The sequence below is a fragment of the Paralichthys olivaceus genome, chromosome 20, assembly GCF_024713975.1.
Source record: "Paralichthys olivaceus isolate ysfri-2021 chromosome 20, ASM2471397v2, whole genome shotgun sequence".
Taxonomy (NCBI): domain Eukaryota; kingdom Metazoa; phylum Chordata; class Actinopteri; order Pleuronectiformes; family Paralichthyidae; genus Paralichthys; species Paralichthys olivaceus.
The window spans coordinates 11,545,725-11,573,418 of record NC_091112.1 but is presented as its reverse complement, the minus strand read 5'-3'; the positions used below and the strand labels follow the sequence as shown (position 1 = coordinate 11,573,418).

Here is a 27,694-nt window from a genome sequence, read left to right as displayed (position 1 = left end):
GTTCCTTTTCACCTCTTCACAGTCAGCTTCAGGCTGACTGACGCAAAGTCACAGAGGATTTCAGTACCATTTCCATAATGCGAGACAATAACCAGCAGGTGTGGACTCGCTGACAAAGTGTTACATCATGCCTTGAGGTAAACAGCTGCAGTGAGCTTGATCGAATCTCAATGCATCAGTGCAGCCAATGGAAAAAAGAATGTATTCAGCAGAGCGTCTCTCTGTAAGGCAACTGCTGACCACACACACTTTGCCAGATGTCTCTGAAGCGAAGACGTGCAGTAGAAGAGACGCTACTGAGGTGGAATGGCTTCTGAAACCACATTGGTCCGTTCTGCAAGTTAATACTCGACTCTGTGTCAATATCTTTTTCACAAAGATTGTGGATTGATTTAGAGCTAATTCGATTATTTCCTCCTCCTCCATTTCAATTTATTTATTTCTTGATTAATTGCTTGGTCTTTGAAACTTTTTTTCAATTAAACCTTTCATAGACTATTACGTGTGTAATAAATGAATAAAAGCAGATGAGGCAGATACAATGAAAATAATATTAGGAGCAGAGAAAATAAAAACAATAAAATATAGATACGATTAGACAGTATAAATAAAAGCCGATGTCAACCATGTCCAAAAGCTTCCATGAAGAGAAAGGTTCAGGGGGGAATTAAAAAGCAGCCTTTACTAAAAACTGCAAAAAACGTCCATCATAAGTTCCTTGAGCCCAAGTTGTTCTAAATGTTTTATTCTGTTCATCCAAAAGTTAAAACTCAAAGATTCCACTTCATTATCATTTTAGACCAAAAATGTCCCATTTGTGAAGCTTAAATAAATATTCTAGAGTTTAAGATACATTTTCTGTCATGCAAACTGATTAACTGATGAATTGTTTCCACTCCATTAAAGAGAATGAAGATAATACATGCCGCATCTTTATGGCTATTGTCCCTTATGGTTTCTTTCTGTACAGTGAGAAACAGCAGCGGCGTAAACACACAGCTCACGTAGCTTTACTGTTTCTCCCAGCCGCAGCTCATTTAGCTCACTGATAACATATTTGCTGTGCATCAAGTGTACAAAAGAGAGAGTGTAATATAAGAGCTGTGTGTGTGTGTGTGTGTGTGTGTGTGCCTGTATAAGAGGGAGACAGAAAAGGATAAAAAGCAAAGCCCAGGAGTCAGGTTACCTTCCATTCAGGGGTCAGATAAGTAAGCAGTAATGCAATTTGGCAGGAGCACTTTGAATGACATCCAATGATTAAAATGTCTTCTGTGAGAGAGGACAAAAACAGTCTTGTATACATCATAATCAGACTGGAAACAAAGCCACTCAAGCCCGGGCTCCCTGCGGGGTTAACACTGCTATAGTGAATCAATATTTCAATTCAATTGTAAATAGTGCAGCGTTTCCACAGGGAAGTTGTCAAGGGAATTGATGTGAGTGTCGACCTGTAAATCAAAGTTCGATTTCAGGAAGGGAAAGAGAAAGAAGAAACTCATATGTTCATGTTTTAATGTGGACTTTAGCTGCATTTCAATGGGATTTGAGCCGGGGGTGGGGGGCTCATCAGACTGCAGACCCAGACTCAACTGCAGACTGACACACAGATGAGACGAGTGAATAATAACAGGGATACAGCGGGGTGACAACTTATTTTAGTGTGAGTAATAGTCTTGTTCATTAGGAGTGACGGTGGGGATCCCCTGAAGGAATTCAACAAAATGGAAAAGCTGTGAAGCTGAAATGTGAGCTCTTATACAGATGAGTTTGAGAAAGGTACATATCTACCTTCTACACACAAGCACACGCACACACACACACACACACACTGTCTCAATGTCAGTTTTCAATTTCAGTTATGTTTCATTTGTATGAATGAGTATAGCCATTACTCCAAAAGCAATAAGATAGCACAAAACAGAATAATGCAAGATGCTATTAGATGCCATGATTTTGAATCAAAATGTCTTTGAAATAAATGAGGGAACTGAAAAATCATACTAAATGTGCATATATATACATATATATTTACATATATAAACAGGCTACAGCTAGTTACATAGCGGTTGAGGAGTGCTCTCCCCTCTCTGACGGGTTGGCAGACGTCGTTCTGTCTTCTGAGACAGCTTCTCCTTAAGACTCTGTTTTCATTTGGAAAGTTTATGTAATCCTGTGTTCCAGATGCTTTGCTTCTTACACAGATTCCTACATAATTATTGGGGTCCTGGTGGTCACGAGCCTTCCAGATTTCAGGAAAAGTCAGGAAATCCCAGTCTCATCGACATATTGATCAAGAGTTAGGGAAGCTTCTCTCAGCTTCGAGCCATGTGGTGTCACCCCCATCCACCCACATGCTCATTTGTTTCCATATTTTGTGGTTGGTCTGTATGGGAACCCAAAGTGGTCAATATTGAATAAGTAAATAGATAATCATTGATTAAATACATAAGACATTTCAATCTGATGTATTTTAAATAGATTAAAATGTATATTTATACACTAATACACTGTGAAGTAATATGATATATTATTTATAAAACTCACAATGAAATGTTATGTATTTAGCTTAGTTTTTTTGGAATAGCTTTTTCAAAAGCCAGCTAATTTTCTCAATAATCGCTGTCAAATCGATTTAGCTAACTAGCTAGCATGTGGTGAGCATGCTGAGGGAGGCTATAGGGCATATGTGATTGGCTAAAGGCTGAGCACCTTTGTGTTCCATATTTTTCAGGTACAGTTGTTTAATCCATCCTCTCTCATCTCGTCTGTTCTCCGTCCAAACTTCAGAGTTCAATTCTCCTCCACGTCTCATTACAACTCATTTGCTGACAAATAAAGGATTCAGATCCATTCTGAACATCAGCAACATCTACTCAGATGCCAAATCCTGACATAATAATTTACATGGGGAGAATGTGCGAGCGTGGCTTAAGGGCTGCAGAGTTCTCTTAAGTGCGGTTCAAAGCAGAGTTAAGTGTGAGAATCAGAATCCTTTCTCCAGAGACCAATAGTGAGGAGCACTATAACATCCTTTTGATCTCTCCTCCAGCAGGTTTTCCTCTACGCTTCCGTCATATGACTCATTCATCTCTCCATTCTCTTGAGAAATTATGCTAATCAGAGTGAGCAGGGTATTGTTCAGCATCAGCAGTATACAGCGAGAGGTGCAGTGCAGGGCTATAGGTATAAAATCCTATTTTCAGCTTAGTTATGGCTATGGTACGAACACTTGACTGACTGGGGAGTATCTGTTTCATCCTGATCCTTCTAAGATGAGTTGTTGGCTGATTTATTTCAGTTACTCGATGTGCATGGTGGACAACACATATGCTTTTATCTTCTTTTCCTTTCATGATGATAAAATCAATGACGATGAAGAGGAATCGCATTTTGCAAAGATATGCCTGTTAATTTTCTTACGTAAAGTTAGATGACTTACATCAGGGGTTATGGCTCCTGGGGGAACCCAGAGCTACAAACCGACACTGGTGAATCTATCTTACCAATTCTGTGCTTTGCAGCCAAAGACTAATTTCCATGCGTAAGATAAGATTTTCTATTCATAAGTTTGATAACACTCTCATTTCGCTACAATGAGAGGCTGCTGGTTAGCTTAGCATTGCTATGGCGGCAATGCAAACTGCAGATAAGCACCTTTCAATTCATTCTAATTCAGTTTATTTGCAGAGCGCCAAATCACATCATACATCATCTCAAGGCACTTTACATAGTACGGTGGAGACCTTACAAAACCCATCGTCCTTTCAGAAAATAACTGTATCATCTGATATTTAAATCTGGGAAAAACTATACTTTAAATGAATGGGGTCTCGCAAGACTGTAACGCACAGCATTGTGTAGGCGATATCCGTGACTTCTTAGGTATATGTGCTTACATTCAAGTGTGTGTGTGTGCACTGATCAATGCATCAGGGATGTTCTGGACCCACAGAGTTTCACTGAAGGATTAAGACCAGTTTCCAAACGCTCCACTCTCAGGGCTCATTTGATAAATCCAATCCTCTCAGATCCACAAAGGCGGCTGAGATGCGCACACAGTTCAATCAATACCCTCTGTTTCTTTGACACTCGTGTCAAGGTCACGCACACAGCCAAGCCTTTGGGAAACATGAGCAGATAAAAAGATGAGCACTGGGGCATTGAAATGCATTATGGTAGCCAGGAGCTCAAAGTTGTATTTATTTATAAGATATTGGATCGGAATAAATTAACGTCATGAAAGTCATTTTAATCTCTTATATCATATTAGATGTCGCCTGCAATATCGGTGCAAGTCTGAGGGAAAGATGATGTATGATGAGATAAGGGAAGCTAATCGCTGCTAAATAGCACCTCCAGTGATTTTGGGGATATTGAGAACCTCCTCTCCGTCCTATACGTCACAGATGGATGTGTCAGTGAGCCCTGTTATTAAACCCACAGGAGGGGCCCATTTGTTTCCAGTTTATGGCGCTCAGATTTCAGAATGTTCAAAGGAAACAATCTGTCTCTGCCTGAGAGGGACATCATAACAATTTTCTCCTCATAATATGTTTCTTGTATACAACAAACATATTATACTGAAGGGAGATTAGCCCATCGATGTTTGCCGCTCTGGGACCTGCTGAGTTTTAAAGATGTGTTTAAGATACGGAGAAGAATCAGTTGTTTACTTCTTAATTACACTATTTTTGTCTTTGTAGTTATATTTCTTAGATGTAAATGATGCACTGAACCAGTGACCATTTGAAATAAATAAAAAATCTTCTTTGTTTGTTTTTTTTAGTTGATGCAAGAAACTGTAACGATCGAGGAACCGAGAAGAATGTATGATATTATTGAGAGACATTCAAACATACTTAGATTAAGATTTTTTATTTTCATTCTTAAATGAGAGAACTATATATAATATTGTTTTTGTTGAGAAAAAAACTATCATTTTCATCAGAAGTTCAAAATTATAGTTCTGGCTCTAATTTGTATATGCTCTATTTTATAAAAGCTCTCCATAGCACATAAAGGTTTCTAAAATCGTTGAATAAAAACATAACTGTAAGAAGAGAGAAGCTTTTCACTAAAAAGACTTCTGTGATCCATTATTTGTAATGGACCGTGCAGAATTTACTGATAATGATGAACTGACACAGCCTCTTTAAGCCTGAGATAAATGTTGACAGTGGAGAATATGAGTCGCAATCAATAGAGACGGATGCTGATGGGTTCTCTGATGAGAATAATTTATCTTTGTTAGAGGCTTTGTCACTTCACTGAGTTAATTTCTGCTGTAATCTCAAAGAGTTACAGTTACACCCCCCCACCCCATACACACCTGCTATTAACATGTGTTTTTTGGGATAGTGATCCGATTACGTGTCCACTTTCTTTTCGCTGTGTGAACCCCACATATGAAGAACTTATTCAGCTGACGTCCTCTGAGTTTCACTACGAATCAAATTTATTTTTTCTCTTCTCGTTCACTTGTTTGTAACCACCCCCACAATATCAACACTGATCACTACATAACCTTACCCCTCACCTGAACTATGACCACTTAATGTCTATAACCACAATTCAACACCACACACACTCTCTCTCTTTCACTCACACATACACACACTCCTTCTCACTCACTCTCTCTCACATAAACACACACACACACACTCACTCACTCACTCACTCACTCACTCACACACACACACACACACACACACACACACACACACACACACACACACACACACACACTCCCTCTCTCTCTGCAACATGCCTCTCAAAGACACACACTTGAAATCATGTTCTTTACTATTTACCAACTAATAAAATTAAACAGATCAAACATCTCATCCACGATGTGAAGTGGAAATAAAACCAAACGTCCAAACACTGATTCACTATTCACGTTTTCGCTTTTTATTTGCAATCGCGATTTGTTCCCCCTTAGAAACGGATTGTCCTCCTCGGCCACCGTATGCTATCGTGGCGTTTTGCAGCTGAGTGAAGTGTCACATCAGTGAACCTGTGACCTGTTTCCTGTCGGTTCCACGGTATCGAACCTGGTTCATCACACACACACACACCGGACTGTGTTTCCTGTAGCGGGTCAGGATGAGACGCGCCAATCTGGGTGAGAAAAAACGTCCAAGTTCCAAGTTTTTTATTTTTTTTAAGCTAACACTTAGCTTGTTAGCTGCGCAGCTAACGTTAGCCGTTGTTGTGGTCCGATGTGTTGGCGTCATGTCAGTGGCCTGAAGCGTGAACAGTGACGGTGAATTAACTGTGTTGTGCTCGGTGAAGGTGAGGGAGGCTCCGGAGGATATGTGGCCAGTGGTTACAGTGTGCACGAGGAGGAGAACGAACATCTGCAGGAGGGACTGAGAGCTAAAGTCAACGCGCTGAAAAGTGTAAGTTAGTCGTGGTCACACGGTGACAGACTGTCTGTGGGTTTCTAATATACTTATGTGTTGATACTTGTTGTTCACAGCTGTCTATCGACATCGGAACTGAAGTCAAATACCAGAATAAAATGCTGGATGACATGGTGAGTTTCACTTCAGTAATCCAACTTAATGTCAACAGTAAATAAGACACCTTCAGATACTTGAATTAAAACCAGTCATACACAGTGTGAAAATACAGAATTAAAAAATAAAATCTAAACTTAAAACTTCAAATCTAGTGTTTGAAATCAAAAGTACAGATATATATAATACTGATGCCTAATTACTTAATGTGATTTATAATCTATTTAGTGTCAAAATTCCCAAAATGCAAAATAACTCCTTACCAACGCTGTTATTAAATGTAGTAGAGTTCAGAAAGTACATTTCTTCTATCTTGGATGTAGTAGAGTAAGTATTAGGTCCCATGAATTGAAAATACTCTAGTAAAACACTACTTGTACCTTCATACTTTTCATGGTTTGTATTTTATTACAATCCTCGTTTTAGAACACAGGACAAGATGGAAGTGAATTCATTTGGTTACATTCCACTATTGTAATATATGAATCATAAGTGGACTGTATTTATCTAGAACTTTTCCAGTCACAGTCACATTTACCCATTCACACACACATTCATGCTGCACTTACATATGAGTCACTGTTACACAGTCACACTAACAGAAGTGACATCAGGAGCAATTCAGCCTTCAGTGTCTTAGAGACTGGAGGAGCCAGGGATTGACCCACCGACCTACTGGTTAGTGGACAATCCGCTCCATCTCCTGAGCTGCCTGTTACATAATAACACCTGGATCATTATGTTTTTCTGGACTTGGGACTTTTTCATATCTCTCTTTCCCACAACAGGACACAGACTTTGACTCGACCGGCGGCCTGCTCGGTGCAACCATCGGCAGAGTGAAGCAGCTGTCCAGAGGCAGTCAGACCAAACTGCTGTGCTACATGCTGCTGTTCTGCTTTTTCGTTTTCTTCATCCTGTACTGGTTCATTAAGCTGAGGTGATTGGAGGAACCTCCTAGAGTTGGCCCTTTGTAATTTCACATCTCCCTCCTCCCACAGTTGCTGTTGCATCTCAAAACTAGGCCAATTTAATCATGAGGATGAGGACAGGCAGGGGTTTAAAAATAAAGTCTTAAGCTTTACAGGGGGCCAGTGTCTTCATACAAAGACCCCAAAATAGAGTCAAGCAAGGACTGATGCTTTTTGATGTCTTGAACAGTAAAACTGGTTTAGACAGGTTAAGGTCTGAGGTGATTAATGATCAACAGCCCAATTGACCTAAAGTGAGTAGATGAAAAAAGATTAAACCTAATGTAACTGGAGAAGATACTGTGTTAAAAAACCTTACAGCTGTAGTGGGAACATTGAATAATAAAAAGCAACAGATCTGTGGATTATTTTGTCAACCACAACCTTTGCTGTGTCAATAATAATAATTATTGTTCATAAAAGTATTAAAGTTATAGAATGCTTAAGGAGGTAAGTATTATAAGGAGGTAGTTTTGATTTAAGAATGAATGGAAATGCCACAAGATTTGTAAAACAATTAACAACAATGTACTTCATTACTGTTCAGATTCTGTTGTAAAAATGTTTTTTTAATGTAAATAAAGACGTTTTATGCAATGTATTGACTATTGTACACTACTTCAACATATAGATTTGTCATAGACAGCCAGAATCCATTTATTTTACACAGCCACTTTATACACCTTATACACTTAGTCTATTTAAAAATAGGTTTAGTCTTTAAATTAAATCATAATCAATCTTTAAAATGACACACCTAATAAGCTTCATTATTAGGGAGCACACAGCCTTCATTCAGATCCATTTTGTTCAAACAAAAGGCAAAGAGTTGAAAAGAATCGGAACTGCACTTAGGTGATCAGTAAGTCAGTGTCAACAATTAGCTTATTATCAGCAGAGTCGGTCTCTGAGTCAGCTGTTGATGACATCACTTCTTGGGTAGCATGTCCATGTACTTGCATATGATTCCCAGCATGACCTCATCAGCCCCTCCACCGATCGACATTAACCGGGAATCCCTGCGGAAAGGACGAAGTTAATACATTATTTGCCCTGCCACCAGGTGTCGCAACAGTGTAAAGTACTGGCTTAGAGAATCTACATCAGACACTTACTTGATTAAACATTGTATAAACAAGGTCAGATGCTTCATGTTGTGAAGAGCTTGTTAATTCAGTGTATAATCATGTACATTTAACTGCACGTCTTCGAGAATTTAATTGAGTATTTGATCACATGCTGCGTTTCTATAACAACCATCAATTAGTCTGATTTCAGCTCTGTGGTGAAGGAATTAAAAGGTCTGTATTTACATTGCGATTCTCAAGTCTTGATGACCACTCGAAGCGCTTTACAGTACAGGTTATTGCAATTCACACACATGTATAGTCTATGGGCATCACTTTCTGCACGAGGGGCAATTCAGAGTTCAGTATCTTGCCCAAGGACATTTCGGCATGCAGGTGGGGAAGATTAGGATCGCACCGCCGACCTTCTGGTTAAAGGACGACTGCCCCCTCAGCCACAGCCACCCCTGAATTAGTCTTTGACCTTGTTGTAAAATACATTGATGGAAAACTTGATTGACATTTTCCCAACTGGTGAGGTTTCTGTCGCCATAGAAACATCACAATGATCACACAAAAACTCACAGTTGGCAGCCAAACAGAAAACCGGTTGGATCAGAACCTTCATTAGCGGGAAATAATTTATATGTTTGGGATGATGTGAACAAAGTGAAAAATAATGGAACCAAACATTACAGTACAATATGTTATAAACCTTTGTAGACAAACCAACACAGATTTCTATAACTATGTAGTTCATACAATGAAAGGGTGACAACAAAAATGTAAAACAGATCAAGTAAAGACATTTTATTCCAGTTGTATCAGTCTTACCTGTAAAATCTGCTGACCATCACGTCACTGGTGAAACCCATCCCTCCCCAGAACTGGAGACAGCTGTCACCCACTTCTCTGGCCAGACGACCCCCCTTCAATTTGGCCATGGATGCCAACTTGGTGACATCATTACCTTTAATGTACAATGCTGCGACAAAATACATACAAAAGGAAAAAGTGAAGTAGTGACAAATTCAATAGAACCGATCAATGCTGTTATTATTAAAAACAGGAACTTGTGTGAACTTCCCTTGTTTCGATGTGTGGGAAATTTTATTTGTGCAGTTAAACCGTTCTGTTCCAAACACAAGCAAAAGCTTTGATTTCTTCCTGGAAAAGTAAATCTAACTTGAACTGGTACAAGATGCATGAATTTAAATGAAGCTGCTTGACACTGAAGTGATTAGAAACAAGTCTAATACAAGAATAACTGTTGACCTTTATTCTAAATTCGATAAGGTGCTTAAGTAATGGAAAACTATTGACTTTTACATATTACTTTTTAACTGAGAGAATGTGATCAAGTTCATCAAGTTTGTTGAAATATACAGTTAACAGAAGTAACGATTAAATAATAAAATGTCATGGAAAGACAGAAGAGCAATGTCAGGATAGATCTTCAAGTATGGCTTGAAATTTTACATAATTTGAATAGTAAGAAATAGTCGAATAGAAAATAATTTGAATCATTGAAAGTTAAGTCATTGGTTTCAGGCGATTCACCTAAGAAATTCTTCCTTGTGTTACTGTGTCAGTCAAGTAGCAACCAGTTGTCATGCTAACACCACCAGTTTTTGTGCTTTCTACAGCCAGTTAATCACACATCACTACCCAACACTGAGCCAACATCCTGCTCGGTGCCCTCTTGTCTTTCAAAACAGAGCTGCTGGACTAATCAGCCACTCAAGGTTAGTTTGGCAGTCACATCATTGTTGTAGAGTTCAGTCAATGTCAGCCTTTGCTACAGCGGCCTCAGTCTTATCTGTGGTGTAAAGTTCCACAAGGACAGATCACTGGCTGGGATTTTCCTAAAATACTTCACATGCAAATCAAGCTTGTTTGTTCCCTATTCAGACTTTTGTGAGTATTTTTTAATGTATTATCCATTAGTGAACAGAACCGTTAAATGCAGCAAACATACGTTAATCGTTCTTTTATTCTTGTGCCATCCCTCTCATCAGGTGACCCTACCTGTAGCGCAGTGGAGGAGGGAGCGGAGGAGCTCCACCTCTGTCTGCAGCTCAGCCAGCCTGAAGTGAACCGACTGGTGGTGGAGGACGGGCATCTTGAAGATCTTCCTCTGCCTTGTGTACTTGATGGTGTCCTGAATGATGTTGTCCATCATTGTAAGGACTAGAGGTGTTGAGATAAGAGAGACAGAGCGAGAGGTGATGTCGGGTTTTACCTCCTCACTGAATGCCAACAGCTGCATGTCTGTGAAGGGTTGTTATTTATGTCTCTTATTTTTACGCCTCCGCGCCAGCGACCGGAGGAATTATGTTTTCGAGTTGTCCATCCGTCCGTCCAATTCTCGCGAGCACGATATGTCATGGACGTCTTGAGGGAATTTCTTGCACTCAAGGATCAACTGATTCGATTTTGGTGGTCAAAGGTCACAGTGACCTCAGTTTTTACCTTGTGAAGGTGATATCTCTGGAACACCATTAACGAATCCTTTCACGTTTGATACAAACATTCACTTGGAGTCAAGGATTTAATCACTGAGTACCTTTTGGAAGGTCAAAGGTCACAAAGTATGTTTGTTATTCTTGAACATGTTATTTTCAGATCAGCTTGAGGGAATTCTTTCAACATTCAATTAAACTTGGACTTAATTTTGGTAACCAAGGGTCAAAGGTCAAGGTGGCTTCAAAGAAATGTGTGTGATATCTCAGGACTGCTTGATGGAATTTCTTCAACTTTTGATCAATGTCACTTGGACCCAGAGATAAAGTGATTGTGTTTGACTGGATGAAGGCCAAAGGTCACAGTGTCCTATATGAATCTGGAGAAGTATGTAGAAATATGTACGTGGAAACTGCACTGGCATACAACTGCAGAGCGGTAATTCTAGTTTTATTATGGTGAATAAAACCACACACACTAACACTCATCGTTGTCAGTGATAGCACATACTTTCACTTCTACTTTATTTCTCAGATTCAGTATGACTGCCAAAGAAAAAATTGGCTCATCCCTGAAACTGATAATTAAAGCAGACAACTATTTTAAAAGAGATTAATGGTTTAAAATATGTGACCTGAACTTACTGGAAACAAACATCAAAACAGAAGTCAGAGCACGAACTGAACATTTCCATATTAAGCTGTGGGAAGACCGATGAGTGAAAAGAGTGGAAGATAAAAGGGAAAAATTAAAGTAAACTGGAAATGATGATGTCAGATGACAGGATGTGCCTGGGGGGATTAGGATCACAAAGTAAAGCTCACTCACTATTGGCAACTGCCCACAGCCGCTCCTCCTGGAACTGAAGCATCTGGTAGGTGAAGCCCATGCCTTCCTCACCGATGATGTTCTTGCAGGGCACACGGACATCATCGAAGAAAACTTCAGCTGTGTCCGATGACCACATACCCAGTTTATCAATCTTGCGGGCGACGTGCACTCCTACAGTGGGAAAAACAGGAGAGAAAATAAACATAATCATTTGCACTAATTCAAACAAATGCTATAAAAAGAATGTATATGAAATAACAAACTTTGTTGAGAGGGCACATTTCATTTTGAAAGGTTTTGTCCATGGCAGGCTGCCTGCTTTTGTAGGAACTGACTAAAGCTGTTATCAGTCATGAACTCCAGAAAATTGGGTCGAGACATTTTCCAGAGTTCCACCTATGAACAACACAGCAGGAGATTGCCAGGTGCCGACACGCTCACAACAACAGGAACATGTCTGGAACATTGAGGTGAGGGGTGACGTCTGGGTAGAGCTGCAGGAGGCAGAACATGATGTATACATTAAGCTGCAGAAATTACTTGTTTTTGTAAGCAGGATATCAACACCAGCGTCAGCCTTCATCACCAACAGCTCTCGAGTTTCGTAGTCTTTTCATGTTGATATCTTCGTCGTCAGCTTCTCTGTGTATGGCACCTCATTTTCATCCTAAGATATTTGTATTTGTCTTGTCTCTGGACATATTTCTTCTCACGTGGGCTCACTCTGACACTTTCTCAACATTTTACTCGGGGACAGGAAGGAAAAGTATCCAGAGCAACTGACTGGGACATTTGCGCTCTCACATACAGCTCCTCCAGGCTCCTACCTGGCAGGTTCATGGGCAAACAGATCAGAGACTTGTTCTTGTGTGGGGGCCCGTCACTAGTGTTGGCAAGGAGGCACATCCAGTCCGCCTGGGTGCCATTGGTGGTCCACATCTTCCCGCCATTGATCACATATTCATCCCCTTTCCTCACCGCATTGGTCTTAATACCTGAATCCGTGAGTGTACAGAGAGAGAAAGAGGTGAGTGGGAAGAAGAATGAGTGTGAGGACAGAAGGTTAAATGAAAAGTTTCAATGGATGAATGGATAAATCTACACACTTCACAGCAGAAAAGTATCAAATATAATTCATGCTATTTCAGAAAAAAAGATGTGAAATCTAGCGATAGTGAACTTTAGCCTTTTTACATGTTGTCCTCTACTCAGAGATCATCAGTGCCAATCTCATTGTCAAACTATTCTATTTCTGGCTCTTCAATGGTTTTGCAACATTACTGAATTTAAAAAGGTCCCTCAGGGGGTAAAAAAGGAAATGATATTAATAAAAGAAAGGAAGATGATGAAGGCGAGACGTACTTGAGACATCAGAGCCAGCTCCAACTTCGCTAACTCCAAGGCAGGCCACTTTGTCCCCCGTGATGGAGGGTAGGAGGAACTCTTGCTTTAGCTCTTCTGAACCAAACCTGCAGAAACACACATGTAACAAGACATGAAAAAAACACTAAGCAGAACCCAAGAGCATCTCATCTCTCGTACGTTCTAATCTAAACATTATTGTCAGGCTAATCTTGTGACGTAACGTTGTGTGAAACTCTTTAAATGTTCATTGTAACTGTGGCAGACAGAAGAGCAGGACGTCTGCTTGAAAACAACACTGCCGCGTTTAGGCAGTGTTGGAGTGCAGGAGGATCCCAAAGCCCCCATGGTATCCCCCGTTTTGTTTTTGCTGCTCTCTGTGTTCAAACCTTGTTGTAGGCAAGTGTAGATCCCCTAATTAAGCTCCTGAGACCCATCCTGTCTGTTTCACTGAATTGTGCCATGTGCCACTAGCAGCTGTTTCACAGTAGGGGGACATCGCACAACATGCCAAGGCCCTACACGGGTCAGACAAACAATTACCAAATATATTAACACACTTACCCTCTGGGGAGTAACTTTGATAAAGGGCTGTGCAACAGGCTGTATTTTTTACATTACATTTATATAACTGTTTACATATGTGACACAGTTACAGAGGTGTGAACGATAAAGATTTTTACATTAATGATACATCATACTGTTCTATCAGAGGGAAAATGCTCTCGTCACAGTTTTATCTATAATGTATATGTATATATGGTGATAAACTGTGATTGAATGTGTGAGATCATACTTTGTTTGTGCACCAGTGCACGTCAGCTGTTCAGGATTCTCTGAAACCACTGATTCACATCACAGCCAAGCAGATGGTCCAGTAAAATTGAGATTGATTCACTGATTCACATCATTTTTTGTCATTACTAGTTCATTATCATATTTTTGCACATTTGAGGTAAGTGTACATTTGTCACATACCAACAAATAGAAGCTAAGAAAATATTGGTGTGAGACCATGATCAATGGAATTTAAGACGTATATGTCCAGTATGATATATATGAACAAATATCATACTCCTACAATTACTTCCACAAAACTGACGATAAGGTGAAGTAGCCGAACAGAGAGCAAAACTAATAAAGAGTTGACTTGAATAGGAGGAATAAAAACCTGGCCAACGCAGGAGTAGTCATGTCAGTTTGAACACCGATGGCCATGGGGATGCCTCCACAGTGGATGCTGCCCAACTCCTCTGCCACTGCAACGCTGTAGCTGAAGTCCAGACCCAAGCCTCCATATTCTGCACAGGACAAAAATAGCTTGTACTGCTGACAGTTCACTGTAAATTTGCAGGCAGAGATTATTTGCCATTTTGAATTCAGTTGAAAGAAGAAGAAGAAAAAAAAAAAAAAAATATATATATATATATATAAAGTAAATTTCATTCATCGACCAAACAAAAAAATTTACTTGTAAACACAAAATCTCAAAGCTTGAATGAAAAGGAGGAGAAAGAAGAATCTCAAAATAATCTGCCCCTCTTTCACAAGACATTGATTAACAAAGCAAATAATTCAATAAAAAAAGGAACAATGCAGAACAGATGTTTTATTTAATTAATTATGTTCCTTTTCCTATTTATTTTCTGCGCATTAAGCCTTCATTTGATAAAACAGAATTAAGTGTGTGAAAGGAGGAGAGGGAGCAGGGAAGACGAGAAGTAAAGCATCAAGGCCTGAACTGAACCTGCAGCCGCTGAAGGAGAACTCAAGCCTCCATACATGGACGGTTGTATTTGTTTTCTTTTTTATTTATAGCCATTCATTGTATTGATATTTATAGTTTATGGTTAAACTATAAAATATCAAGCCTCAATTACATTTCTTTGTCATAAGGGTTTGATAACAACAATCATTGCCATTATTTGTTAATACATACATGGCTGACATCGTTGGTAATGGACATTTTTTACTTCCTAATAATTAACGGTATCTGCTCCTCAAAACTAGTTGGTTGTGCTCTATTTTTTTTTTTTTTATGTATTCACATAGATTAGGAGCTATACAACTCAGCTAACAGAAGAAGACATGCTGCAGGTCACTTTGGATAAATACACCCCCTCATCTTAAACCTCACACCCACCTTCCCTGCACATCTCCCCTCCATCTGTAACGTTAGAACTACTCTACAATCAGTGCCTACTATGTTTCTGCACACATACACACACACAGTGCACACAGTTATTCATACATGATTTTCTGAAGTGATCTGTTGGCACCGTATCATGCACTCTAATTAATTTCAGGATGTTATCATTAATTGCTGTAGCTGTAATTATGTGTAAAAAGCTGCTGGCAGATGAGCAGCACACTGCGGATGAGATTCACTGTCATCTCAGTGTCATCTCACATCTTCTACTTTGTGTATGAAACCTGATATTTATCTTTTTAACCAGCCCATTTACTGAATAAGTCAAAAATGGATGTTTATGTCTTTCATTCTGGTAGTGGAAACATTTACTAAGACCCCGGGTCGTTAATGGAGTGGAACAGTGCATTATAAACCTTGTCTAAAACCCCACTTTGTGTCACTTATTTTCATAAAGAGCCATCTCTTTACCTTTCCTTTGCCTTTCATCATCAAATGCAGCATCCATTGTGAATTAAATGGCCTGGGTTTATACTAATATATTCTTATCTTTTCAGCCCACTACTCATGGAGTTAGTGAGCCAATGTTCCCACCTTCATACTGCATTTTACTGGTAAACATCCACGCATCCAAAACCTGTCAAAATAAATCATTATGAAAATGAAGGATCTCTGCGCAGCACAAAAAAATCGGACCACATCATCTCACGCTGGTCTTGCAGATTTAACGTGACAGCTATTCATTTAGGACAAAATCTTTTGATGGTAACGTCCTGTCAGCCAAAAGTATTAAGTCTGAGCATCTGTGAAATGCTCTGTGCTCAGTTTTCCCAAGACAAAATACAGCATGATAGCCATTGGGTGATGGATACAAGTGCTGATTGACAATTAATAAAACATGGAGGACGCTAAGAAAGTGGTTTAGTATCACCTGTCAGGCTAGTTATTGCATAAAGAAACGCACAGTGTGGCAGACTGTCAACAGAACAGGTTAAAAAAAAGCAAGTGTAAGAAATGGGGACAGAGAAAAAAGGGCGATATAGTTGAACAAGCAAACAAGGGAGTGGAGAGACAAAAAATAAGAGGAAACAGGTGTAGCTTAGCAGTGATAAATCTCTGAGCGTAGGAAACCCCACGGAGGATAATGTGGACGAAGGGAAGCGGTGAGGTTTATCCCACTTTAAACAAAACAGCAGGCCGCCCGGTTGAACAAGCAAGCATGAAGAAAAGCAAACAAAACTCTGTCACAAATGTTGATCCCATACACATATGGTGAGTTTGTGGTGAGCAGCAGATGCTCCTCGACATACTGTATGTTGTCAGGTGGAGGATATAGAGGCACTGCATTTTTCTATTATGTGCTTTTCTCTCTCTGCATTGAATATGCATCACAAAAAGAGGCTCCTGATGATAACAATGCATGAAAGAGCGCCCATGAAAAACTGTCGTGAGTTCATTTCAAAGAAACTTCTGCAACAACTACTACACTGTAGAACGATATATTTCACAGAAATCTGTTGTATCATTTAACTTTTTTGTTTTAACCATAAAATAAAGGATGATTTTAATTCAAAATAATGCAACAGGAAATTGTCAAATACTTATGGTCTTGAATGTTAAATTGAATTATATGTAAAAATACAAATATTACACATCCTCAGGCTCAAGGTGCGTATTTGTATTTGCATCAGTATTTTAAAAAAGCTGTACAAGAACTATCGCTTTTTTTACTGAAGTTTAAAGGTAGGTCTTTGCCCACCTTTACTGCCAGACTTTTATACACTTTTTTTATAAGCTTTTTTACAGCGTAAAATGGAGATGTATTCAATTCACACTTGCACATGATGCTTTTGAGCAGTAAAAGACTGTTCACGGTGTTACCAAAGAAGAAGAGAAAACTTTGTTGGCTGTCAGGTTTTTATCTGTCTGGCAGGAGACGAGGTCATTGCCATGGTGTGAACAGCAGATACCTGCGGATGTCAGCACAGAGGAAAACAGGCAGGGAGCCAGGGGTCATCCCTGTCTTCTCCCTCAACATGGCTGCCTGGGGAAAACTTCCTGTTCTCATGTTTTGAAAGGTTATATTGTCTTTCCTTGTTCATGGGAAAGGGAAGAAAGTAAGTGTTGAGTTTTCGCTCTCTGGACAAAATAGACACACTGTCACGCTCCTCGAGTTGTCGACAGAAAAATGTTTCCTTTTTCAAATATGTATTGATTTCAAGTGAGAGCACTTTTTATTTCAACATCTACTGCCAGAGTGGTTTTTTCCCTCCCACATTCAATGTTATCATTGCCTATAGAGGAGCTCTAATTAGTAATTATGTGATATGGCCTGATTAACTCTTCAAATTTTCATTTTTAAACGTTAACTTATTGCCATGTTCACAGGACACAGCTTCCATTAGAAAACATTTGGTCTTGTATCGAGCATTTGAGATTCACTTTTTAATTAAAAATATAAAATATATTTATGTTTATAATTCAAACAGTAGAGTGAGTAGAGTAAACTTTCCCTTGTTTCCCTTGCAGTTTACATTTGTGTAGAATTGAGTGTCTAAAGGCAGAAAAAGGCATTCGACATTCTACAAACAAAATATCAATATGTCACTTAATTAGCTAGATAAGTAGATAAATACTTTATTGATCTAGAGATAAATTACAACATCTCACTGCATTTGCAGATGTTTTGCTTTTATTACATAATTAAGTGTTTTAAGGGCTTAGTCATTTGCAAAAAGCCTTTATTATAATTTTTTTTATCTTTTACCCCCACCTGATCCGTCATCTCTCCATTGAACAGGCTCTTTAATCTCTATTCCCTATTCACCCAGGCCTCTTAATCAATTAGTAACCCATGCTGAGGTCTTCTGAGAGTATACCTCATTAGGCAGCACTGCGGTAGGGACAAGTCTAACTGTAGTAGCTACACACTTATCTGAAGACTTAATGTACCAGCTTTGGTCATTCATAATACAGTAGAGCATATTAAGTCAGATGTAGCAAAAATTACCAGAAACAGCCCAAATCCAGAATATGATAACTGAGGCACTGCTTTTTATCTTAATACGAATGTGAATGAAAGTTTAATAAATTGCCTCATCTGAGAACATGACTTGTGCCTGAGTATAGCATCAGGTAGATGAAAATGTACCTGAAGACATCAACTCCCATGATCCCACACTGCATAACATTGCCATAAAACTAGATCTTATATTATTTTTTGGACTGAGAGACCTCTAGCAATCACAGTTAAATATTGTACTTTAAAAGACTTGATCCAGTGACTAGAATCAGGTCAATTTAAACTACTAGTAATACAACTGATAATTGTGTTTAATTCCATTGAGTATAAATGTCCTTCTGTTGTCATTTTCTATATATTATTTTATAAATGTACATCTAACGCATGTTTCTGGTGCTGTTAATCTACCACATGATGATACGATGTGTTTTCACACAGTCTTCCGCTGGGCTGCTCCTCCTCTCTAATCCTGTCGACTAATGCTGAAGGCTTGTTGAACTCAGCACATTTTAATTCCCTCACCCTCCCTCTTCTTTGACCTACAGACCTGTGGTGGAATCTTCTTCACAGGACTCACTGTGCAATGTTACTGTGAACAGATTTGTTCATTTCAGTATCAATTATCTGATAATCCACGACATATGTTTTTACTACAGAGATACTATCAACGTGAGACAAAGATAATAGTACAAGAGGAATTCGATAATTAAAGCGATTACTCTGAAATAAAATATGAAACTTTAGATCTCCTCATGCCAAACACTCCCCCATACATCTCGCTACATATTCAAAATAAATTAAACTTCACGAACACAAATATTGTGAGGTCCTGCACTGTACTTATCACACTCCCTCCTCCGGCCCAAGAGTGAACCAGCTGGGTAAACATCTGGAAATGGGTTATACTGCAGCAGACAGCTGTTGTGGGGAGATGCTGTGACACCGGCACCCATCATCGCAGTGGGAACATTTCGAAAACCAGACAACTGTAATGTATGGCTGTCAAACGCACCGAAAATGAGCAGAACATGAATTCAGCTGTGAAAAAAGACCTGCCAAGTGCTCAGTGAAGCGAAGGTGGTCAAACTGTGCACACGCTGAAGGATCCCTCAGTTTCTCATCTATTCAAGTGTGTTTGGATTCACCCAGTCTGTTTCAGAGAAATTTAAACTGTGACTCTGAGCGATTTCTATTCTTGTGTATTCACCGGTTAAAAAATGGTATCATTAAAAGCATTAAAAGGACTTTTTCATTTTGCAGACATATGGCTAGACTTGAACTTATCTTCATTTTTGTATTAACTATCAACTGGAATTCCCCAGGAATATAAATAGACTGAAGTCAGAGCCAGAAAATACCCTTTTACATGTACACTGAAAAAAGAAAACTGTTTATCAACTTACATTTCTTTCCTTTGAACACACAAATGAATTAAGTTAAAGTTAACAAGCTATATTTACACAATTTGTAACTGTATTAAAAAAACTTAATTTCCATGTTGCCAAATTAATGTTTTTTTTTTATTTGGTAAAAGAAAATACTCTTTCGATATAGATACAACTCATACACCATTGAGACACTCACATGTGATGGACACATATTCAACAAGCACAGGCCAAGCATGGGCGTGTAGCTATTATTAATGCTCTTTAATTAATCAATCAATCAATCAAATCTTATTTGAATAGCCCTTATTCACAAATCACAATTTGCCACATAGGTCTCAACAATGTGTACAGGATGCAATATCATCTGTCCATAACCCTCGATTACAATGATGAAAAAATGTAATAAATAAATCACTAACATTTTCAGTATCAATTTGTGAAATCTAAAGCCTTATGTGAGACACAACCAGGTTAAAGGGTTTCATTTGTTTATTTGGAGTTTGGCTCCTTGCACTGGCTCTTATCATTTCAAATGCTTCTGGGTCTTTAAATCAAACACATGTATCTCTGTGCTTCCGATAATGCAACAAAGCTCACAAGATTCATTTTATGAGTTGTCTTGAATATAAAAAAAAAATTGTTCACATTTCATCTTAAATTTCACCTCAGAGTCACAGGGGTAAGAGTCTATCCCAGCATGCAATGCCAGTCAATTACAGATCTAACAAAGATACAGGTGGCAAAACAAACAGACTTTAACTGCTATGGGCAATTTGATGCCAAACGCGGTTTCCCAGGGATATTAAACTTTACCTCGGAGGTTGTCATTGTTGAGGTGCTGCATCCCTCTAATGTTTGCTTATGTAAGTTAATGTGGTACATTTGTAAATATAACTCTATATAAACTCTTACCGACTGGCTTGTTGACTCCTAGGAAGCCGGCGCTTCCTAAGATTTTGAAGATTTTGTGGGCTGGAAACGTGCCCTCTGCTTCCCACTGATCTACATGGGGGTTGATCTCCTGGTCGATAATCTGAAGCACAAACACAAAAGGGGAACATAAATAATTTTGCATGCATTTCTTTTTTTTAACCTCAACATGATTCTTACAACAAATAACAGCCCTGTTATTCCATTAAAACGATGTCAATTATGAGTAAAAACAAACCCCAGATGCATAGGAATGGGTTTTCCTGCTGTGTGCGTTCATCTTAACTTAAGTCTATGTAATCTATCTGTAGCAGACAGCAAGATAAGGTATTACACATCAATGAATAGAAAGCAGGCTGGGAAAATGTATTACATGGTGAATGTGTGGCAATGACAATGATGCATTGATACAGTGATGCAATGCATGGAATGCTTTCTCCTGTATGTACATGTTATGAGTCTCCTCCTGATAACCACGGCTTGGCTGGTGTTACATAATACGACAACGGCAGGCTCAAAACAATGAAAAACAGCCTTGATCACACTCCAAGTTGTTTTGGTGCTGAATGAAAATGCACAAAAAACGAAACAATAATAGATTCCAGTGAAAATGTTGTCGAGAAAAAACTAAATGCTTCAACAGGAAACAAAACTCATATCTGGGATTTGTTTCGTTGTTTTAGAGCTGATACTGATGCTTTTGTCCTGGAACAGCTAGCAGCCAATACTGTGCTGATCGTTGGCATCTTTGCATTCAACCATTCGTACGCCAGTTTTTTAATGACTAAGAGTTGATCCTCACCATTTTCCCCTTGGCAGGGTAGGAGACCAACAAGCAAAGGTAAAGCTTGGTGCTAAAACCCAAACTGATGATATTCCTTCTAACAGCCATTGCATCTATTCAGCCACAAACCCTGAGAGCCACAACTGCCTGAAAAATGAGGGATGACTAAAATATAAGCTTTTATGAGCAGAACAATAAGAAAGCAACACATTTGCTTTTGTACAACTTACATTATGTGACAGCTGAGTGACGTTAAAGCACAGGTTGTGAAAGCTCACAAGAGAAGGCTACAGTTTAAAATAATATGCAACCGATACATCCCATCGGCCCTTTTGTCCAAGCTTTGCCCCCAAAACACACGAACTTGCACTGCCCGGCTACGGTCTCTGCCTCTGCAGTGTATGTCTCTACTACAGAAGACCCTGGGCATATGCAGCGACAGCACCGGCAAGGCAGGTCGAGAAGTCAGGTACGCCAGCAACCAATCATCTTACCTGGACTGAATTTATTACACTTTTTAAAAAAGAAATTCCCAGACGACTTTATTTATAGCTATCAGGACATGAAGAGGATTTCAACAAAAAGGTTGTTTCAGAAACAATTTAGCAACCTAACATTGCATAACATTTAACTGGCAGATATCTGATTGATTAATAATAGGCTAATATGAAATATCAACAAATGCATCACATTCATTTATCAGAATAAAATAAAACATTGAATTTATAAGGAAGGATTCAATCGATCATGGAACTGAATTTGACATAATCTTCTACAAAGGGTATAGTAACTTTTATTTTGTCAGCTTCATTGGTGTATACAACTAGTGGCTGGTTTTACAAGCCATGAAGAAGAGGTCGACAGGAAGAGAAGAGTGGATTACCACCTGACTTTGAGATGAGTGAACCTTTACTGCAGTGACTCAATCTGAGCACAATGAAGTGGTCCACAGCTGGAGAAGCACTTATGACTGACCATTCTATTCAGATGCTCACACTGAGCTACTGTTTGCAGGAACTCAAGCTGCTTTACAAAGAGCAGAGCTGTGATAGTTGTGGTGACTGTTACAGTTAGTGTGACATTTAGTTGTTCCCACAAAACTGTTTTAAGTCCTGTCCCTGACATTTAAAAGATTCAAAATAAAAACGTGTGTGCTATGACTTCCCTTATCTGTTTCTTGCTGAGTGCTTTTCAAATTAAAATGTCCTCAAACAAATGGCTCTGCACTCGTCTGCTAAAATATTAAAACAACAATAACTTGTGCAATAGGTGATATTAATGGGCCATGGCTTCAACAAACCCATGCTCCACAAACGCTCAGTGCAATGTGCTCTCAATGTTGGGTAAAGCCGAAGAAACGATTAAAACAAAAGAGGCATTTAGTTGAAATAGGGAACATAAAATTCAATCATATAAAAGGAGTTAAATGAGCCATGTGCAATAAAGTGCATCATGACAAATGAACCACATGTGATTATCATCTTCACCTAGTTTCACTTTATATCACAGCTAGAGTGAAAGTGCACCCTTTTTCCAGTGTTGCAACACACAATGCACACATCTACTTCTTCCAAAACACACAAAGCCAAACCTGCTAGCCATTTGGCCAGCCAAGGAAAACATGGTGGCTGAGGAACCATCTGAATACAAGGCAGACAGAAGACATGGATACTTTCAATAGAAATGTAGCCTACATGTCTGGGCCTGAATCTGTGAAAATAAACATTTAAACACAACAACCAGCACATACAGATCCTGTTTCCCTTTGTCCCTGAAATAAAGTCAACTGTGTTCAAAGTTCAAATGCTGAAGACCGGAAGGGAGGGAAGATGAGCTGTTGGAATAGAAACATAAAAGGTCATCAGGGAGTAATCCTACATCTCTTTACAAAGGTTATTTGGATCTGTGATGCATACCAGAAAATTTCACATCACCAGTCTGCCATGTAGTAAGACAGGGTCAAGAACATTGTGTTATCAGGTCTTGCATGATGTAAAGTCAGGAGAGTCTGACCTAATCGCTAAGTAGCCCACATGAAGAAAGACACTGGGCTGCATAAGAAATGCAAAATGACTGGCAAAGAGCAGGTCAACAGTAAAGAGATAAAAATGTCTTCAGTGCAAGTGGTAAATGTCGTGTCACTTTCTCATGACATAGTGATGTTGGTTATTTCTCAGACTTATACTTTGGATATGACTGAATCTTAGTAGTAGTAGCAACACCAAGAGTGTGATTTTTAGTCTGAACCCGTTCGAGGCCGAGAGAAAACTGACCCGAACCCAACAGGCATTCAGTGTTCAATGCAGGTAAGCTGTGCTGAGTTTGTGTTACTCTGTCCCCCACATGCATGGTTACTGCTTGTTTTCCTCAATTACAGACATGTGCAGTATAAAAAAGTAAGTATAGTAACATGACACAATCCGACCCAAACTTTAATATCATTTAAGATTTTCGTCCAAAATCCAATTTCTGAGGGCTGTAAATGTTACCTGCTGGAATAAGAAGCTGTTCTGGTGTAATAATCAAACAACAACAAATTCCACAGGATGGAATGATAAAGGCATATATCAGTATCTCATGTATGTAAGGATGATTTTTTTGACTTTTAAAACAAACAAATTATATATTTAAAAAAATCAAATACATGTGTCTTATTTTATTTTAAAACTCTACAAATAATGGTTGATTAGTTCCCAGGAAGTGCCAAATTGTATTTTTGATTGAAATGCCCATTCCTAACATCCTAGATGTGCCTGGCGACAATGGTTCTGCTGTATGAAGGGAAATCCCAGTTTAGAACCAAGGAAGGCTGCACATGAATAGCCTCTTCCTAGAAACGCTGCGGATATCACTTTTGGCTCATTTTCTTCATTAACAACAGCAGATGACCTTGCGCATGCACACAGTGGCCAGTTTGATGGGGATGCTCTGTAAATGAGCTCATGAATATACACCTCTATGTGAGACACACAACTAGACTGACAGGAGACTACAGGATTTCCCGTAACCCCCTCTGTATACATCTAAAAACACACTACCCTCGAGTGAATTCTTTTAATAAACCTCGCTGCCTCCCTTTCCTGCACTGCCAATATATTGTTCTGCATTTCCTTTTAACGTTTTTGTCCTTCCCAATATTCCCACTGCTGCTTTTTTTCCAGCCTTCTCATATCCTTTGAAGGTTTAGTCACTCAACAAGGTTCCCTCCTTTTACCGCAACATTACTACTTATGAGTTATATTAGTTGGAGCCTCTAATCACTGTCTGGTAATATAAATATATCCTATGAGTCAGGCTGATTACTAATACTACCTTTGATATTTCTTGCCCCATTATTTTCATTGCATTTTTGTTGAGGCAAAGTAAACATAATTTTGTAAAAGATGTAACACTTGCAATGTTGGATTCAGCATTTGGAGGAGAATGAGAGGGCAGAGGGCTTTTGCTGTCTTACAGCAGGGAACAAAAGCATGCTTTACTATGACGCTGAGTGTAAATAGGTCCAACAGCATCTTCACACAGTCAACAAATGCTCTCTGAAGCAACATAATACTGTTAAGTAAACATCCACCTCAGAGATACATGCTACCAGGAAAGCAACAAAGCATATACTTTTTATAGCGTCAAATTCCAATAAATGAAAATCGCTCATGAAATTGCTCTGTTTGCGGGACCGACCTAAATTTTCTAAAGTCTGCGGACCCGTCGCTTCATTTCTCTAATTATGTTTAGATTATTTTAGGCTTGTGAGTCCAGAGTGCGTTGATATTCAAACACAAGCCTGTGTCAGCCACTCAGTGATTCCCGCCATGTACCACCAGATGTTAACAATCTGAACTGACTGATGAAACTGTAGCTTTCCCAGCGAAAGAGCAGAGATGGTGGGCCGACATTAAAGGAGGGATGTTGGAGTGTAGGATGGATAATAAACACATTAAAAGCTTGAACAACAAAGCAGGGATTGTGGTTAGCGAGGTAGTAGCTTCAGGTTTGTATTCCTCTGAAGCAGTTTCACTTCTTTCTGAGGTGAATCACCATGGTGAGTACGATGCACCTCTAACCTCTAATAGGCTCATAAATATTGTCGCTTCATCTTAATTCAACAAGACTCTGATTCCCAACAGAATTTCACTCTGATTTTGATTATTACAGCCCAGAATAGCACGAGAAGACTCAGTGAAAGTAAATGGAAATAAAAACTTAACCCCTTTTATTAGAAAAATGATCCAAACACTGTTTATTATTTCTTATGATTATAAACTAGAATGACACTCAGACAACGCATACCTCCACCAAGGCCAGACAGTCCCCATATGAAACTATTATAAATTCACTAGATCCAGATTATTTGCATCTGCACCAAATTGCACGCACTCATAAATATCAGACCTCTACATATCCTTGACTTCTTCCATCATGATCAATGAGTTATGCTCCTACAAAACAACGGACATTTTGAAAAACATCCTCAAACAATGTTCAAGAAAAATCCTGGACTGTCCATTAGGTTTAGCATAATCCTGACTAACAACAACATAACAAACAAACAGAGACAAAAACATAACCTCCTTGAACAATTCAGTCTGATAGACCTAATCACACCAGACCTACTTTTCTCCTCCTCCTCTCTCTGCTTTGGCAAAAGTCTGAGATCACTTTAACTTCCTAGAAAATCTGCATCACATTTTTATTAGTTTGATCATCAAACAAAAAAATAGCCAGTCGGTGATGATTTGAGTTTATTTACATTAGCCTGACTTTTAAATGTTTTTATTGTGTCAAGTGTGTCTTTTCTCTATTCCCGTTGTGTGATCATATCATGCACATTTTATTTGAGTGAAATGTCACCTCTCCAGGACCGCAGCGATGATTATCTTTATTAGCAAATCTGCATCTTTTATTAATGTGGTCACGTAGGAGTAGCTACAGTTCACAGATCCAGTGGATCACTAGCTTCAGAGCGCAGGTTATCAGGATGATCGATGTCAGGTTGGTTTATGTTTGATATATCTACTTGTTTAACAGCGCTGAAGCTACAAAGTCAGAAAAAACTGTAAAGAAAACTGCAATTCATACAATTGAGATGAAATGAACTAGTGAAAACATCATGAGGATTATTCTACATTATATTTCTGCCAATAGTTCCCTCTGATCTAAATCTTACACACTGGAGTGAAGGTAGAGATGGTTGGTTAGAGGTGATCCACTGTTTGTTATCATGACCTCTCACCCACTTTCCTCTCCCTGCTCTCATGAGGCTTTCACTGTCACATCCAGAGTTATAAACACATATTCACAGACAACACTGACTAACACTGACACATGACAATCATTAGCGGCTACCACATGAGCTAACCAAGCTTTCTTTTCATGGTCACGTCACAGCATGCTACATGGTTAGCATCCCGTACCTTTCTGAGGGACTCCTTCAGTGCAAAGTGCTCCTGTGTGTAGATAACATGGTCCCCCGAGGTCTCTGCTCCGCTGCTGCCGTCGGGTTTGGACGAAGCCTTGTCAGAAATCCTCCTGACCCCAACAGGGGAGCTGAATTTGTAGAAATAGCTCCACAGATTTAAACTGAGGGATCTTCTACACAGCGCCATGTCTGTTTACAGTGTGCGCGCATGCGCAGACCGCGGCTCTCACTGGGTTAGAGGGGACAGGTGCTGAGTTTGTCCCGGGATAAAACCATGCAGGGATAGTTCACCCACCAGTGATCATTATCTACTCACCACTATGCAGATTGAGGGGTGGGTGAAGAGTTTGAGTCCACCTAACACTTTTGGAGTTCCAGGGGTAAACAGTGTTGGAGCCAAATCCCAAACAATTGAAGTTACTGGTGACCACTTCTCCAAACGTAATAAAACAACAGAAAAAAACTTTAAATGCCTCCATACTGCTACTGTGGTGTCATCAGAGTGTCCACACATTCAAATTCCACTTGAAACTGTGTCATTTGCAGCACGTTTTTAACCTACATACATTTTGTGTTACGCCTCGTCACTGTGCCTACACAACACATAAACAAAATATTGCAATGGATGAAAATATATCATGATATTGTATTGATATTGTTAGTTTTTTTGCCCAGCCCTACATCAAGTGCACTAAAAACAATTTAAATTAAAAAGTAAAGCAAGTGTATTAGCCCATAAAGTAAATGTATCGGAAAAAAATAAGGCAAGGTAAATATAGTAGAAACAAGA

General features: G+C 39.1%; 2 protein-coding genes across 2 annotated transcripts; one reads left to right on the top strand and one right to left on the bottom strand.

Moving 5' to 3' along the window:
- The first annotated feature begins 5,930 nt into the window (after positions 1 to 5,930).
- bet1 (Bet1 golgi vesicular membrane trafficking protein) lies at positions 5,931 to 8,089 on the top strand. Its single transcript, XM_020090915.2, has 4 exons — positions 5,931 to 6,124; positions 6,295 to 6,401; positions 6,482 to 6,538; positions 7,310 to 8,089. Exons 1-4 carry the CDS (start codon positions 6,106 to 6,108, stop codon positions 7,463 to 7,465), a joined length of 339 nt encoding a protein of 112 aa, XP_019946474.1. The 5' UTR covers positions 5,931 to 6,105; the 3' UTR covers positions 7,466 to 8,089.
- Positions 8,041 to 27,128, bottom strand: LOC109631880 (probable acyl-CoA dehydrogenase 6). The gene is made up of 9 exons (XM_020090914.2): positions 26,900 to 27,128; positions 20,687 to 20,807; positions 14,387 to 14,516; positions 13,216 to 13,322; positions 12,681 to 12,848; positions 11,851 to 12,024; positions 10,588 to 10,749; positions 9,394 to 9,544; positions 8,041 to 8,511 (listed from the first exon to the last, which is right to left on the bottom strand). The coding sequence occupies exons 1-9, from the start codon at positions 27,089 to 27,091 to the stop codon at positions 8,421 to 8,423; spliced, it is 1,296 nt and encodes a 431-aa protein (XP_019946473.1). The 5' UTR covers positions 27,092 to 27,128; the 3' UTR covers positions 8,041 to 8,420.
- Between the last annotated feature and the right edge of the window lie 566 nt (positions 27,129 to 27,694).

What these genes read in the sequence shown, in the direction of transcription:
- bet1 (XM_020090915.2), top strand. An exon ending in AAGTCAACGCGCTGAAAAGT is followed by an intron (nt 6,402 to 6,481) that starts GTAAGTTAGTCG and finishes TGTTGTTCACAG; the next exon opens with CTGTCTATCGACATCGGAAC. An exon ending in ATAAAATGCTGGATGACATG is followed by an intron (nt 6,539 to 7,309) that starts GTGAGTTTCACT and finishes TTCCCACAACAG; the next exon opens with GACACAGACTTTGACTCGAC.
- LOC109631880 (XM_020090914.2), bottom strand. Translation starts at nt 27,091, where the DNA reads ATGGCGCTGTGTAGAAGATCCCTCAGTTTAAATCTGTGGAGCTATTTC. An exon ending in AGCTGGCTCTGATGTCTCAA is followed by an intron (nt 12,849 to 13,215) that starts GTACGTCTCGCC and finishes TCACGGATTCAG; the next exon opens with GTATTAAGACCAATGCGGTG. An exon ending in TTTGCCCATGAACCTGCCAG is followed by an intron (nt 12,025 to 12,680) that starts GTAGGAGCCTGG and finishes TTCCCACTGTAG; the next exon opens with GAGTGCACGTCGCCCGCAAG.